This window comes from Hemicordylus capensis, chromosome 4 (genome assembly GCF_027244095.1).
Source record: "Hemicordylus capensis ecotype Gifberg chromosome 4, rHemCap1.1.pri, whole genome shotgun sequence".
NCBI lineage: Eukaryota > Metazoa > Chordata > Lepidosauria > Squamata > Cordylidae > Hemicordylus > Hemicordylus capensis.
In genome coordinates this window covers 206,284,060-206,298,803 of record NC_069660.1, presented here as the reverse complement: position 1 = coordinate 206,298,803, position 14,744 = coordinate 206,284,060, and the positions used below count along the sequence as shown (strand labels likewise).

The following is a 14,744-nucleotide window of genomic DNA, read 5'->3' as shown; positions in this document are numbered from 1 at the left end:
AACACAAAATCACAAAAAAAACCACTAGTGTAGATTAGGAACATAGGAAACTGCCATATACTGAGTCAGACCATCGGTCTATCTAGCTCAGTATTGTCTTCACAGACTGGCAGTGGCTTCTCCAAGGTTGCAGGCAGGAATCTCTCTCAGCCCTATCTTGGAGAAGCCAGGGGGGGAACTTGAAACCTTCTGCTCTTCCCAGAGTGGCTTCATCCCCGAGGGGAATATCTTGCAGTGCTCACACTTCTAGTCTCCCATTCAGATGCAACCAGGGCAGACCCTGCTTAGCTATGGGGACAAGTCATGCTTGCTACCAGAAGACTAGCTCTCCTCTCCATAAGATTAACGATTGTGGTTATTTCACAATAGAAACAGCTGAACTGGGTGAAGAACATCTACGCCTCTAGTTCTCCTGCTTCACCACACCCCCATTTCCACTCCCCCTTTTGGGCCCCCCAACCACCCACCCACTCGCTGGCCTGCCATTTGGCTGGTGGCTGCTCCACCACCTGCTCAGCTGTTGTCAAGTATGGGCTGACCTGGTGCACAGCCGCCCTCTCTGCGCTTCACATTTCGGCCCCGGTGCCTTCCTTTTGGCTGGGAGATGGGCCAGAGAGGGAGGCTGCGCTGCTCTCTCTGCCACCCGCCCGCTCTTCACATCTGGCCCCAGTGCAGTCCATGCTTCCTTTGGGCCAGCAGGCAGGCGTCTTGTTTGCTGCTGCCTGCCGGCTGCTTCCCCACCAGCTGGCTGCCCACTGTTTTCTTCTCCGCTCGCCCACCACCGTCTCCCCCCCACCCAGTGGCCCAGCTACCGTTGCCATTTTCTTCACTCCCGGCTGTGCCAGTCGCTATCCGGGCAGCTGCTTGCGAACTCTTACGAGAGCTGCCACACATGGGATTAGCGATGGGTACATTTAAGAGAATTATATATATAGGCAGATGTTCTCCTGGACAATACTCTTATATGGTCTGAATCTGAAACGTGAGGGAGGTGTTTTTCATCGCACTGGTGGTTCAGTGGCAGACAAGAGCCTGACATGTGGGAGGCCCAGACTTGCTTTCAGGTCAATGCAACAAAAGGTGCTGCTATTAACTTATGGGACATTTACACACATGGCTTTTAGCTCGCATCCCCTCCAGAATGGAAGGTGTGAGTCCACATATCAGCTGGATTTACCCTGAAGTTCCTGTGAGCTATCAGGGACCAGTACACACCCGATTCTGCTTTTCTCCAGATGACTGCTACGCATTCTAGCTTGGCCCAAATTATGTCCAGGGGTAAAAAAATCCCCTCTTGGCGGCAGCTTTAAAAAACAGACAAACAAAAAAAACACCCGAGCTTTCTGGTATGCCCCGCTGCTTCTCCCGTGATGTGTGAAGGGGCTACTGCCAGTCATTCAGCTTCCCGCCCCCCCCCCAAACCCCTCACACTTTTGTAAGGCTAAATGAAGAGGAGTTTGACAGCTGTGTTGGGTATGGTCTGCTCTGAGTGATTTGCAATTGCGAGCACTGGTGGGGGAGGGGTTGTGGCAGATTGGTGAAGTTCTGTGGAGGGAGTCTAGAGCTGAAGGGAGAAATTCCTGAGTTAAACACAAGCCTTGCCAGCGCTGCTACTCCAGATTGCTACTTTTAATTCATATATGAGTCTCTGGCTTCGACTTACTGAAACCTGGTCACCATAGGAACACAGGCTTTACTTATGCAGATGCTGTTGGAACTTAACAATAGAGACTACAGGTCTGATGTAAGTGAAGTTCATTATAAAAATCAGCAAATATTTGGGTTAGATTCGGCAGGTTCGGGTTAAGCGTTCTGTTTGATCTGACTGCTTGGCAACTTGTCTTGCTGGTCTTCCGCAACTAGCTGTCAAACTAAGTACCAAAAAGAAGGTCTCTCGCCTCCTCCTCTGGGATGTGACTGGTTGGAGAAAAAACCCGGAGCAAGCTATGGGAACACACACAGGAAAAAGATCCACAGGAGATGCTGAAAAGAACTGACTCAATATGAACGGTCCATCTAATCACCTGAATTAAACAGCTGTGAATCTACTCTGAAGATTTGCTCTTTGGATACTCTGAAGCATGAAGCCATGTCTGAATATCTCCATGGGGGGGAGGGGAAGGAAAAGGTATGCCTTTGTTTGGGGATGGAGCTATAGCTTAGTGGTAGAGCATCTTCTCTGTAGGCAGAAGGTTCCAGGTTCAACCTCTGGCATCTCCAGTGTAGACAATATCGAGCTAGATGGGCCAGTAGTCTGACTCAATATAAAGCAGCTCCCTAGGTTCCTATGAATATATTTCTATTTATATTTCGGTTTTAATTGTTGTTGGTATTAATGGTTTCTGTTTTAATTGTAAACTGCCCTGAGCCTTTTCGGAAAGGCGGTATAAAAATTGAATAAATAAATAAATAAATAGATAAATATGAGGTGATTGCACCTCCCTACCTTGCCTAAATGGCACCCCTGACCCTTAGCACAGTGAAACTGTGCATACTCCCATCTAATTGCATGACTTTCTAGTATAAGAAGGATTGCAGACTTTTTAGTATAATGGTGTGTGTCTGTTTCAGCAGTGAGGAAATTCAGTTCAACAAAAGAGTATATTGAAGAACCTCGGGTAACAGCTGATTCATACAAACTGTGTGGCACAAAAACTGAACCTCTGCCTTTCAAGTTCTAGTTCTGTACCTGTTTTCCTTTAATTGTATTATTTTACTCACTGGTTAAATCAAAGATTCATCCTTTTAAATCTCCTTAATTTCCTCATTACAAAAAACATTCTCAGATTTGTAGATAATGCATCCGACAAAACCAAAACAGAAGATGACCCTTTAGATGGTGCAATTTTAAAGTATGTTTTTGTTATTTGGTTAAAAGTGGGGGAGAGAGAGAGAGAGAGAGAGAGAGAGAGAGAGGTATTAAGAGGCAGAGAAAAGTAGAACCCTCAACACTCCAGGGAAGAGAAGAGAAGAAACCACATCATATTTTTTTAAAAATGTTGAGTTAGTCTTTAGGCAACCGCCACCAATTTCCTCTTGAAAAAATGTAGTATTTAATAGCTGCTGTAAATCCCACAGCTGTATAATCTTTGCCAGGGCCAGCAAGTAAAGACATAAACATGTCAGTATCTACTTCCTCAATAACACCCTCCAAGAATGAATACTACTACAGCAGTCAGCAACCACACACAGTCAATATTTAATAAGTCAATATTAAATAAAATATGTCATTGGCAACATGAAGAGGTCTAAATCATTCAATAAATTTGAATTCATTATTTGAAATACTGTAATGAAGTGTGCAGCAAGCTTGCAGTTACAGTCGCAGCTTAGCTGGGCAAATCAGCAGCAGCAATGAATGCAGCCCTGAACTACTTCAGCCTCCGAGCTGTATTGTGGAGAAAACTGAACTGTGTTTTTTGTATTCCAATTGCTGCTTGAAGTTCAGTGCTGAGACTGCTTGGAAGCAACCCAAGGCCAAAGTCACATCTGGAAATTTAAGTTCACTGAACTCCAACTTCAAAAGGGAAACTTCCCTCCCTGCATACATTAGACACAAATAAGCAGATAAGGGCTGGAGTGCCAGTGCAATGCAGTGGTCAGAATGTTGCGTTTGGACGCGAGAAGCCCAGGTTTAAATCCCTGATCACCCTTGAAACTCCTTATGTTATGCAAGTTGGTAGCATTTAGTCTAACTTACTCTTCAGAGTTCATGTAAGGATAAGGAGCATAACACATATACGTAGGCTGGAAAATGCTGAAAGAATAGTATTCATCAGCAGCAACAGGGTTACCATGTTTTGAATCAAGACTATTAAATGACACAAATATTATTCCCCTAGAACCACTATGTTGTTCACTTACTTTTTATCTCCACCGCTTGACAACTGAGGCAAGGCTTCCAAGGCCTGCTTAAAGCTTGAGCTGCAACATTAAAAATATTCTTAATTTATCCAGCATTTTCAAAAATTCACTTATTCCCAACCTCCCTACGTTTAAATGCAGACTCCTCCCCCTCCCCAAATTATTTAGTTTATGTAAATTCATACAGATGGATTAAAAGAGCTACTTATGCATGTCCAATGACTTGGATATGCCCAGCAGAATATTTGACTTTTTTTCAAGAGGCAGATTCCCATGCCATATCACAACCAGTTTTCAAGTTTCCTCAGTTTTACAAGAGGTTTCGAAGGAGTACAAATCAAATCTTCCTTGGGTGGGCAGAACTAGTCATGCATTGGTACTTTGGATCCAAGTCCAAAGTTCCAACCCAGAGAGATGACCCAGCAGGATACCATGGTTGATGCTATCAAAAGCTGATGAGGTCCAGAATAATCAACAGGGTCACACTCCTGCCTGTCTCTTGGCACAAGTCATATATTCTGTAAAATTGACATTGAACATATTAACTTTTGTAATATGTTTCAATTCAACAGCTTTCAGCAGTGCTTTGTGGCTGGTATTCAATGTGTGTATGTGCAAGTCCATAAGTACAACAACAACAAGAACTGGGTTCTGCTTCACAAAGAGGACACAAAAACTTTAGTAGAATACTTTTTCAATCTCATCTGCTTTTTTGATCATTCTTATTCAGAATATTTATCTCTTTTCAACAAAAAAGAGAGCTGTCAACACAGTTTACACAACAAAAGCAATGATATGATGGCCCCCTTTCTGAAAGGGACTCCCAGTCTTTAAAAATAAATTTAAAAACCCACAAAGGAGACAACAGCACAACCACTGGGAAGGATGCTATGCTGGGTTGAACAGGAATAGTTGCTTCCCCCCTACTAAATATAAGAAAGTCACTACTTTGCAAGGTGCTGGCTTGCACAGTTATTCTTCAGTAAAATGACAGATTTTTTAAATATTAAATGGAGCACTTTCAGAGAAAGAACACTGAAGATCATATTATGGCGCTGATAACAGTTGCACCCAAAAGGAAAAGACTGGTCAGAACAAAGTGAATAAAAGGCCTCTCTTGTCACTGTTTCTCAATTAATATGTAGAAAAGAGAGCCTAACGGTGCCATATTGTGGACTGCCTCTGACTTGAGCTAATGCTAAATATTTTTTAATCTAGATGTTTGTAGAGCAGGGGGAAGTTAATATACTTAAAGCTAGCTGACCTGGCGCAGATCATCTGCGCCCCTAGTTCTCCCTGTCTCTTCCCACCAGCCCCATATCATTCCTCCCAGCCCCATTTCATCCTCCCCCCACCAAATTTCGTTCGCCCCCTGCCCCATTTCTCCCTGGTGGCCACTCAGCCTGGCTGCTGCTTCTCCTCCTTGCTGCTTTTCCCGGCAGGCTGGGCCACCTTTCATTTTGGCCGGCAGGTGGGCTGGAGAGGGAGTGCGTCATCCTCTCTGCCACCCGCCCGCCAACTGCCTTCTTGTGTGCGCCACCCTCTCCACTGCCTGCCGGCCGCCTTCTTCCGCCCAGCAGGCTAGGCTATCTTTCCTTTTGGCTGGCAGGCAGGCTGGAGAGGGAGTGTGCCACCCTCTCTGCCACCGTAGTTTTCTCGCCAGCTGGCCACTTGCTCTGGCTGGTGGTGGTGGCAGCGGCGGCGGCAGCAGCCATTTGCCACCATTCTTTCCCCCACCAGCCGGCCAGCTGCCGCTGCCATTTTCTTGCTGTACCCAGGGCTATCTGGCAACTGCTCACAAACTCTCGCGAATTTATATTTATGAGACTTGTGCTGACAGTGATGCTGAATTCCCTAGCAATCTGCCTGAGCCTTCTTAGGAAGACTGTACCTCATAGTAAGAGAACCATGATGGAGGAAAAGTGTATGAAACTAGAGGTGGGAAGGGCTGGAGGAAACTAACCAATAAAATAGAAGAAGGTGGAAAGAGATGGGTCCCTTCCTAGTTTTTCCCATCAGAAGGCAGAGGACTGAAACAAGGCTAGAGAGAGAAGTGGGTCTCTTGCTCTGCGGCAGTCTGTCTTAAATGCTGCCTTACTATGTATTAGTGCCTCTTTCTTAGATGTGCTGGGGGCTTGCCATGTGCACCTATAATAGATTTTATATGCAGTTCAGGACTGCTGAATGAAAGGGAGGTGTGTATGAGTGTAGGTCTGGAATGAAATCCACTAACTCAAACTGACTGAGAGCCCCTTTACCGGGACCTCCTAAGAATGCTGCATTCTGCTGAGTGAGACAGGGCTGATCAGGACAGGTGAAAGCCTTGCCTTCAGGATGATGGAATCGTTGCAAGAAGCCTTTCTGCTACCCAAGAGAAGAGCATTCCCCAGTTGCCAGACTACTCTCCTGTCCACTGGGTGAGAATATGATGTTGGCTTTCTTTACTTTTTTCAAACATTTTAATTGCTGACTGACTCTGCAAGGCTTTTCTACTTACTTGCTTTCAGGTGTGAGGAATACGGCCAAGGCGTCTCTCAGTGCACAAATTTCAAGCCTGGCCTGAGGGCAGGAAGGTTAAAACATAACACAGATATATTTATAGCTTCACTATCTGATTTTATAAGGCACAGAGTCTATATACACACAAGCAAAATATAGCTGCTCCTCATACAGCAGCAGCTGATAAGTAAGAAAGCTTCCCTTCTGAACATTTGTCTCCTGTGCTGGAGACATCTCTCTCTCTCTCCCTCTCCCCAAGACTGACTATAGATTTGGGACGTTCAGGAAGTAATTAAACCCAATCTGAATATTAGGAAAACGCTGCCAAAGTAGATTTCTGCCCTGTAAAAGAAATGGTCTGAAAATGGCTTACATTTAATATTTTTCTTTAATGGAGAGGATCTGGCTTCTTAATATATAACTTAAACAAAGAGGAAGGAAGTGCAAGGGGTAAAAAAATCTGTCAATAAGAATGTTGTTCTTTTTGAGCTGTTGAACAGCGGCAACAGTAATAGGGTTTTTTTCTTCTTCCTTATGGAAAAAAAATAGTGGTTTTACATTTGCTGTTTTCAGGTGACTGATCTTCGGCGGTTTATCTAGGTACTGCACCAATGTTTGCAGACACCCATTTCAACTCAGACTGTGATTGATTTCATTTTTGAAACCTAAATTTTGTTCTTTTGGCATGTTTTCTCTGATGAGTGCTGCTTTAAAATTTTGAACTGTAGATAGAATGGGCAACATACTACTATGAGTAGTATACTCAGCCCAATAAAAACTTGCATTACCCTCAGAGTTGTTTGTTATGAATTCCGAAAGGGGAACTGCAATGAGATTAGGAAATATATAAGTTATATTTCTCCAGAACCACTTCATAGTGGTCATAAGCCTAACAAATGCTGAATCATAAAATAGCTGCTTCTGGATGGTGGAATACTGCTGTTCTGGGAAAGTATCAGTGATGTCAGATGTCCTCTCCAAGGGAGTTTGCTACACAATTAGCCTGTTGTTCCAGGCTGACAGTTGTAGGGCTCTTCCAGATGGCAATAAACAGCACTTTGAACAGAGTTTGCATCAATTAAAAGGCAAGAGCCCATTCAGTATCCACACACTCTCGCAATGTGTGGATCTCACGATTGTCTCTTCTGGCACAATCTCTCACACAGGGCACACAGCCAGCAGAGATCACCTGCAATTTCTATAGCGCCACCTGCTGGTCAGCTCTTTTTTCCTATGGTTAACTCACCACTTTTCAATACTACTTTTTTGATGAATGGAAAAAAGGCTGGGTTAATCGCAGAAAGAAAGAGCTGGTCGGTAGGTTGTGCTGTGGAAATTGAGAATAGCCTTTTGGGGCTGAAGAGCTCAGTACATGGTGGTTTGTATCCAGGATTCACTGCACATAAGTGACAACTACTCCAATACAAAAAACACAATCATTTCATCCACCCACCCACCCCGTTATGATTGTAGCATGGAGTGATATTTCAGTTCGATGTCTTTCCATTGGTCCTTTTAACTGTTAAATACTACATTTCATATATAGTATTAAATAGTATTTGACATTTCCATGTCTAATATGTTTTAGTTGTATAACTTGACCAAGTGACATATCATTATACCAGGGACAGGCAACCTTGGCTCTCCAGCTGTTGCTGAACTACAGTTCCCATCATCCTCAGCTGCAAGCCAAGGTTGCCTACCCCTATATATTATACACTATTTTCTTTTTTGTTAAACAGAAAACATGTATTGTATCCTTGGCTGTTCTTAACGAATACTGCACTCCACTCTAAACTATATACTCTAAAGCAGGCCTGCTCAATTTAGGCCCCCCGGCTGGTTTTGGACTACAACTCCCATAATCACTAGCCACAGTAGCCAATAGCCAGGGATTATGGGAGATGTAGGCCAACATCTGCTGGAGGGCTGAAGCTGAGCAGGCCTGCTCTAAAGTAATTGCATTGGAGTCAATGAGGCAAATTATCCGAGTACACAGTGGAAGGCTTGCTTCATTATTTTCTCTATAATATGTGAAACATTATTTAAAAAAAACAAAACATTTTAAAATCCCTGCTTTCTTTAGAATTTAATAGAAGAGAGGAAGCTGAGTGCTTACTAAAGGAATCCATTTCTCTCTGGTGTCTCAGGTTGAGGCAGTGACCAGAAGTATTTTCTATCAGCTTTGGCTGATACGCCAGCTGCATCCATTCCTTCAGATAAATGACCTTAGAACACAGTACTAGTAATATGCTGGTAACCTCCAGACTTGATTTCTGCAATGCGCTCTATATGGGGTTGCTTTTATTTGTAGTCCAGAAAAAGCAGGTTGCTTACCTGTAACTGATGATCCTTGAGTGATCCTATGTATTCACACCACTGGGATACGCACCTGCACAGGAGACCAATGCGGAAAATTCTAAAAGCTGCGCACGGAGCTCCAGACTCCACCCACGGTGCACGTGTGTCTGTCAACATAAGCAGTTGGAGCGTTGCTCTCCTCAGTTCCTGGATGACCGGTGGACGGCAGTGACCATCATAAGTGGAACTGGAGAAACACAGGGAACAGGTAAGTAAACATAGTCATTGCCCAGAGCACGACCCCCAAGAAAGAGGGGAGGCAGGATGGGATGTGTGACTACCTAGGATCACTCAAGGATAATCAGTTACAGGTAGGCAACCTATTTATCCTGGATGTGATCCAAGTGTATTCACACCACTGGGCAATTAGCAAGCTCCTACAGGAGGAGGGTTTCTTAAACTTACCTCATGTACTGCTAGGATAGAACTTGCCTCAAGAAACCCCACCCAAATCAGGCATCCTTAGAGGACCGGAGGTCCAACGTGTAATGTTTGATGAAGGGATGGTCCAAAGACCAAGTCGAAGCTCTCTGAATCTCAGTCATGGAGACTCCTGACAGATTGGCGGCTGAAGATGACACCGCTCTGGTAGAGTGGGTTTTAACACACTTAGGTGGGATTTTGCCTTGAGACTTGTATGCCCCAACTATGGCTTGGAAAATCCAATGGGACAAATGCTGGTGAGTGATTCGCATGCCTTTGTCCTTTCTATAGGAAACGAAAAGTCTATTATCTTTATGAAAAGAACGAGTCCTGTCCAGATAGAAAGCAAAGGCTCGGTGGACATCCAATGTGTGCAGAGAGCGTTCTAAATCAGACTGTGGGTTGCGAGAAAAAGCCGACAGAATCACATCTTGATTAATGTGGAAACTTGTGTTTACTTTTGGAATAAAAAACATGTACATACACATGACTACCTTGTCTTTATGAAACTTGACATAAGGGGAATCAGACCTTAGGGCACAAAACTCACCGACTCTCTCAGCCGTGCTGATAGCTATGAGAAAAGCTGTTTTAATGGACAAGATTCACAGAGGAACAATAGCCATGGGTTCAAACAGGGGGTTTATGAGACCTGTCAGAACCAAAGATAGCAATCATTTCGATGCCGGAGTCCTTGTATGAGAGTACATGTTCTCCAGGCCCTTAAGAAATTTCTTAGAGAGGGGATGGGAGAAAACAGCAGAGTCATCCACCCCTGCATGACAGCTAGGGATAGCAGCAAGGTGGATCCTAATAGATGGGTTAGAAAGGCCAGCCAGTTTTAGGCTGGAGAGATATTGCAATATCTGAAATATGGTAGCCCTCAAGGGCGAAAAAGAGTGGGTTGCTGCATACGACATGAAGCATTTCTACTTGGCAGCATACGTCTTCCATGTAGAAGGCTTCTTCTCATTAAAGAGGAGCTCTTCTAGTAGCTGGGTTCAGGGACTTGATCCTCCATGAGGTAAATTTCAGCATCTTGATGTAACACCCGGTCATGGTGCATGGACAGCAGGTCCGTTGCAGCAGGTAAGGTCTGGTATCTGCCCTTGGACAGTTTCAAGACAGTAGTATTCCACGCCTGACGTGGCCAATCCAAAGTAATCTGAATGCAGTCTGCTTTTTGATGGATAATCCTGCTGAAGACCCTTGGGATTGAGGGGAGGAAATATATAATACAGGGTTTCGTTCCATGGAATGAGAAAGGCATCTCCCATGGAGCTGGTGCCTATGCCCGCACTTGTACAGAACAGATCACATCTTGCATTCTCCTCCAATGCAAATAAGTCCACTTGCGGAAACCCCCATTTGTGGAATATTGGCAGCAGGTAGATCATGGATACGCTACATTTGTGAGTGTCCAAGTAATGGAAGGTGCGACTCTGCTTTCACATTTTCGACCCCTTTGATGTGGATTGCCACAGGGTGAATTTCATGTTGAATACACCAGTCCCAGAGCTTCAGTGCCAAACTGCACAGTGGGAGTGAAATAGTCCTCCTTGATTGTTCACATAAGCGATGGCAGTAGTGTTGTCCATCACAAGTTGCACTACTTTGCCCTGTAATATAGGCCGGAAGGCCTTCAAGCCAAGTAAACAGGCTAGCAACTCCAGCACGTTTATATGAAGGTGTTTCTGGGTGATTGTCCATGACCCATTTACCCTGTAAGCCAGGCAGTGAACTCCCCAGCCTTCCTTGGAGGTGTCTGAAGTCACAATCATGTGAGGGAAGCAAGGCTGAAAGGGGATGCCTACGCTTAGGTTTTCTCAAAGGGACCACCACCAGAGGGAATTTTGGACCATTTGCGGTATCCACAATAGTTGTCTTGGAGACCCGTAAAGGAGATAGAAGGTCCTCAAAAACCAGAATTGTAGAGGGCACATGTGTAGTTTCACATGACCTACCGCAGCGGTATGGGGGCCATCAGGCCCATCAACATTTGTATCTGACACACGGTCCTCGTAGGGGCCAAGAGAACCAGGCTCATGTGGTGCAGTAACTTCAGTATCCTGTCTTCTGGAAGGAAAACTTTTTTGTTGGCTGGACCCAACAATGCCCCTAAAAACAGAATAGTTCATGTGGGGATCACTGTGGACTTCTTGTAGTTCACGCTGATGCACAAACCGTCAAGGGTGAGCAGAAGAGTATTCAGATCCTGCTCCAGTCTGTCCCTGGACTGGGCTGTCAAAAGCCAGTCGTCCAAGTATGGGTATAGCTCTAGACCAAGGCGACGGAGATTCACCACAGCTATCACCTTGCTAAACACCCTTGGGGAGGTTGAGAGCCCAAAAGGGCAGGACTTTGTATTGGTAGGCTAGTGGGCTGACTGTGAAATGCAGGTACTTTCTGTCTTTTGGACGGATCTGTACATGAAAGTAAGCATCCTTCAAATCGATGGCAACAAACCATCTGTCTCCCACCAGAAGTTGAATCATGCCCGCAATGGAGAACATGAGAAACTTGGTGGTCTGTACAAATGTGTTGAGTGTTCGGAGGTCTAGGATCGGACAAATGCCTCCATCCTTCTTAGAATAGAATAGAACCCACTATCGACAGAAGACTAATTGGTCTGTAGTTGGAGGGATCTGAGTGAGAACCACATTTATAAATAAATTTCCCGACACTGACTTGTTTGGTATTGGTAATTCTTTTGGTTTCGATGAAGTCAACGGATTTTTCTTCAGAGACTTCACCAACTCTGACTGCCTCGATGTCGTTCAGTTCTCCAGCACCAAGCATCCCGACGCCATGTCTAATGTTGATTGTTGAGACGTTGAGGGTTGCTCCAACATCAGGTGTTTCGAAGCCAAGTCCAGTTTTGCTTTTTTATGTGAAGTGGATATCCTAGCTGTGGAGGAAGACGCTCCACATTTCAATTACATCTTAGTTTTTCCCAATTTCACCTCTTCCGAAGTTGGAGAAGAGGGCTTTGATGCTCCTTCTTTCAAGACCTGAATCGGTGTCGAAGAGCAATCAAGTTTCGGGCTCGGAGTTGATGTCAGCTTTACCTTAACCTTACTTGAGGACTTGGTAGAAGGGGTCGCACTCTTAGACACCGAAGAATCGACTGATTTCGACACTGGGGCGACCGTCAACAACATTAACAGAGATTTTAGTGCGAAATTGTAAAGACCATCCTTTAACCTCAAAAGTCTGATTTTCCGAGTCTGTTGGAAAACTCCTGACAGATTTTACAGGTTTTGGTATTATGTTCTTCTCCCAAACATAGAAGACACAGCGAGTGTTGATCAGACGAGGGGAAAACTGTGTCACATTTCCCACACCTCTTAAAGGTATTTTTCTTCTTGTCTGTCATGTAAACAGTCCAAGAAGAAGAGCTAGCAATATTAGAAAACATATAAAGAACTTTCTCTCATTTATCCGAGTGGTTAAGGCGTCAAACCCCAGCCAAGCAGAAGAACCTTCCGAGGCGTCTGTACTAGGAGAGCGATGCTCCAACCGCCTATGTTAATCAACACATGCGCAACGTGGGCAGAGTCTGGAGTGCTGTGCAAAGCTTTTAGAACCTTCCTGATTGGTCTCCTGAGCAGGTGCATATCCCAGTGGTGTGAATACACTGGGATCACGTCAAAGATCTGCAATTTGTGCAAAACATGGAAGCCAAGTTGATCTCGTCACCTTGAAGAGACCACATTACTTCTATATTAAAATAACTACACTACATTTATAACTACATATGTTTTGGGGCAAAATACAAAGGGCTGGTTATAACCTAGAAAGACCTGAACAGCTTAGGCCCAGGTTATTTAAGAGAATGTCTTCTTCGTTATGGGCCCACTAAGATAATCCAGAGAGGTCTATCTGCAGTTGCCACTAGTTCGTCTGGTGGTCACTCAGGGGTGGGCCTTCTCTGTTGCCTCCCTGAGGCTTTGGAATATGCTCTCTACTGAAATACGAGACTCCCAACTCTGACAGTTTAAAAAAAGGTTTTCAAGACGCATTTATTCTCCCAAGCTTTTAAACTAGAATTGTGGTTTTAAACAGTTTTAATGCTCTAATTTCTGTTTTAATTTGTTTTATGTTTGTTGCAAACTGCCCAGAGACATGAGTTTGGAGTGGTATACAAATATACTCAATAAATACAATAAATTTTATGAGCATCTGGATTTAAAAAGATAAATCTTGTTCTAAAATTGACAGACATGTGGCATGAAATAGAAAACAACTGGAACTTAAACTGTTTTCCCTGGACATAAATATTTAGACAAAGAAAAAAATTTCAAACTCCTAGGCAGTCATAACATACATATTAATTTTTCACATTATAAGTGGGTCCAAATTTACAGCTCTTTGTGGGTGCTAGACACATGGATGGTTCACATGGATCATCTCTCCTTCTGTGTGACAACTTCAGCATCAATATGCCTTTTGCAGACTTCTGGCAGTAGGCCTGTCTATTCCACAAACTTGTATTTGTTTTATAGCAGTTTAACTGGCATCACTTCACTCAAAGTATCCTTGATATTGTTGATTGGTAACTCATTCGTAAGAAATTGATATTCATTCATATGATACTGGCAGAAGAAAGCCTATTCATCTAGAAACACATCACATGTCCTTTGTACATTGTAAAATTGATATAAATTGTTTAATATTCAACTTTGACAAACTTTGTTTTGAAATAAGTATAAAGTGAGGAATTTACACTAAATCATACAAAATGCACATGGATCTTCTTTGTTAGTGCCAGTTTCTATTTATATCTTTATGCACTTTACAGTGTGAAATGCCTACTTTGTGATATCTTTTTTTCTTTGTAATTTGTTATAATAAAAGAAATGGGGGGGATTGTTGTTTGATAAGGGTGCTGAAAGTTATACTAGAGATCACTAGTCTCCTTCACAGAATTACAGTTATTAGGGTTTCCTGGGTGAAGGAATGACTTTCAAGTCACATTAAGTCTGTAGCATAGACACTTATTTAGCAGCTGCATTTCTAGAACTCAGTTACCTGCAAAGAGCCATTTCTGCTGAAGGATGAAACACACTGCATCAGCCTGCTGAGTTCTTCAGCAACTGCTTCAACAATCCTTGATAATACTCTGGGCACAAGTTCTTTTGAAACAGTGAATACCTGCAGATTTCAAATTAAAATAATGACAAATACAATACAATACAATACAATACAATACAATACAATACAATACAATACAATACAATACAATACTCCAGCAGGGTTATATTGGACATAAAGTTCCATTGCAATTAATCAGTCTTACTATAAGTTGGTCATAACTAACTTCTCTCATTTATTTCAATGGTGCTTAAGGCAAAGGTAAAGTGTGCTGTCAAGTTGATTTTGATTCTTGGCGCCCACAGAGTCCTGTGATTTTCTTTTGATAGAATACAGGAAGGGTTTACTATTGCCTTCTCTTGCGCAGTGTGAGATGATGCCTTTCAGCATCTTCCTATATCGCTGCTGCCCGATATAGTACCAGCGGGGATTCGAACTGGCAAGCTTCTGCTTGTTAGTTAAGCATTTCCCCGCTGTGCCATTAGGAGTCTGCTCCATGAATT

General features: G+C 43.5%; 1 protein-coding gene across 7 annotated transcripts in view; it reads right to left on the bottom strand.

Annotated features, from left to right (window-relative positions):
* EXOC2 (exocyst complex component 2) overlaps nucleotides 1-14,744 on the bottom strand; it is a 298,803-nt gene that overhangs the window by 986 nt on the left and 283,073 nt on the right. For all 7 annotated transcript variants that reach the window (XM_053243824.1, XM_053243825.1, XM_053243828.1 and 4 more), the window contains 3 exons: nucleotides 14,179-14,301; nucleotides 6,362-6,423; nucleotides 3,865-3,924 (listed from right to left, as the gene is read on the bottom strand). In XM_053243824.1, the coding sequence (XP_053099799.1) occupies nucleotides 3,865-3,924; nucleotides 6,362-6,423; nucleotides 14,179-14,301 (245 nt within the window). The remainder of the gene's footprint in view (nucleotides 1-3,864; nucleotides 3,925-6,361; nucleotides 6,424-14,178; nucleotides 14,302-14,744) is intronic.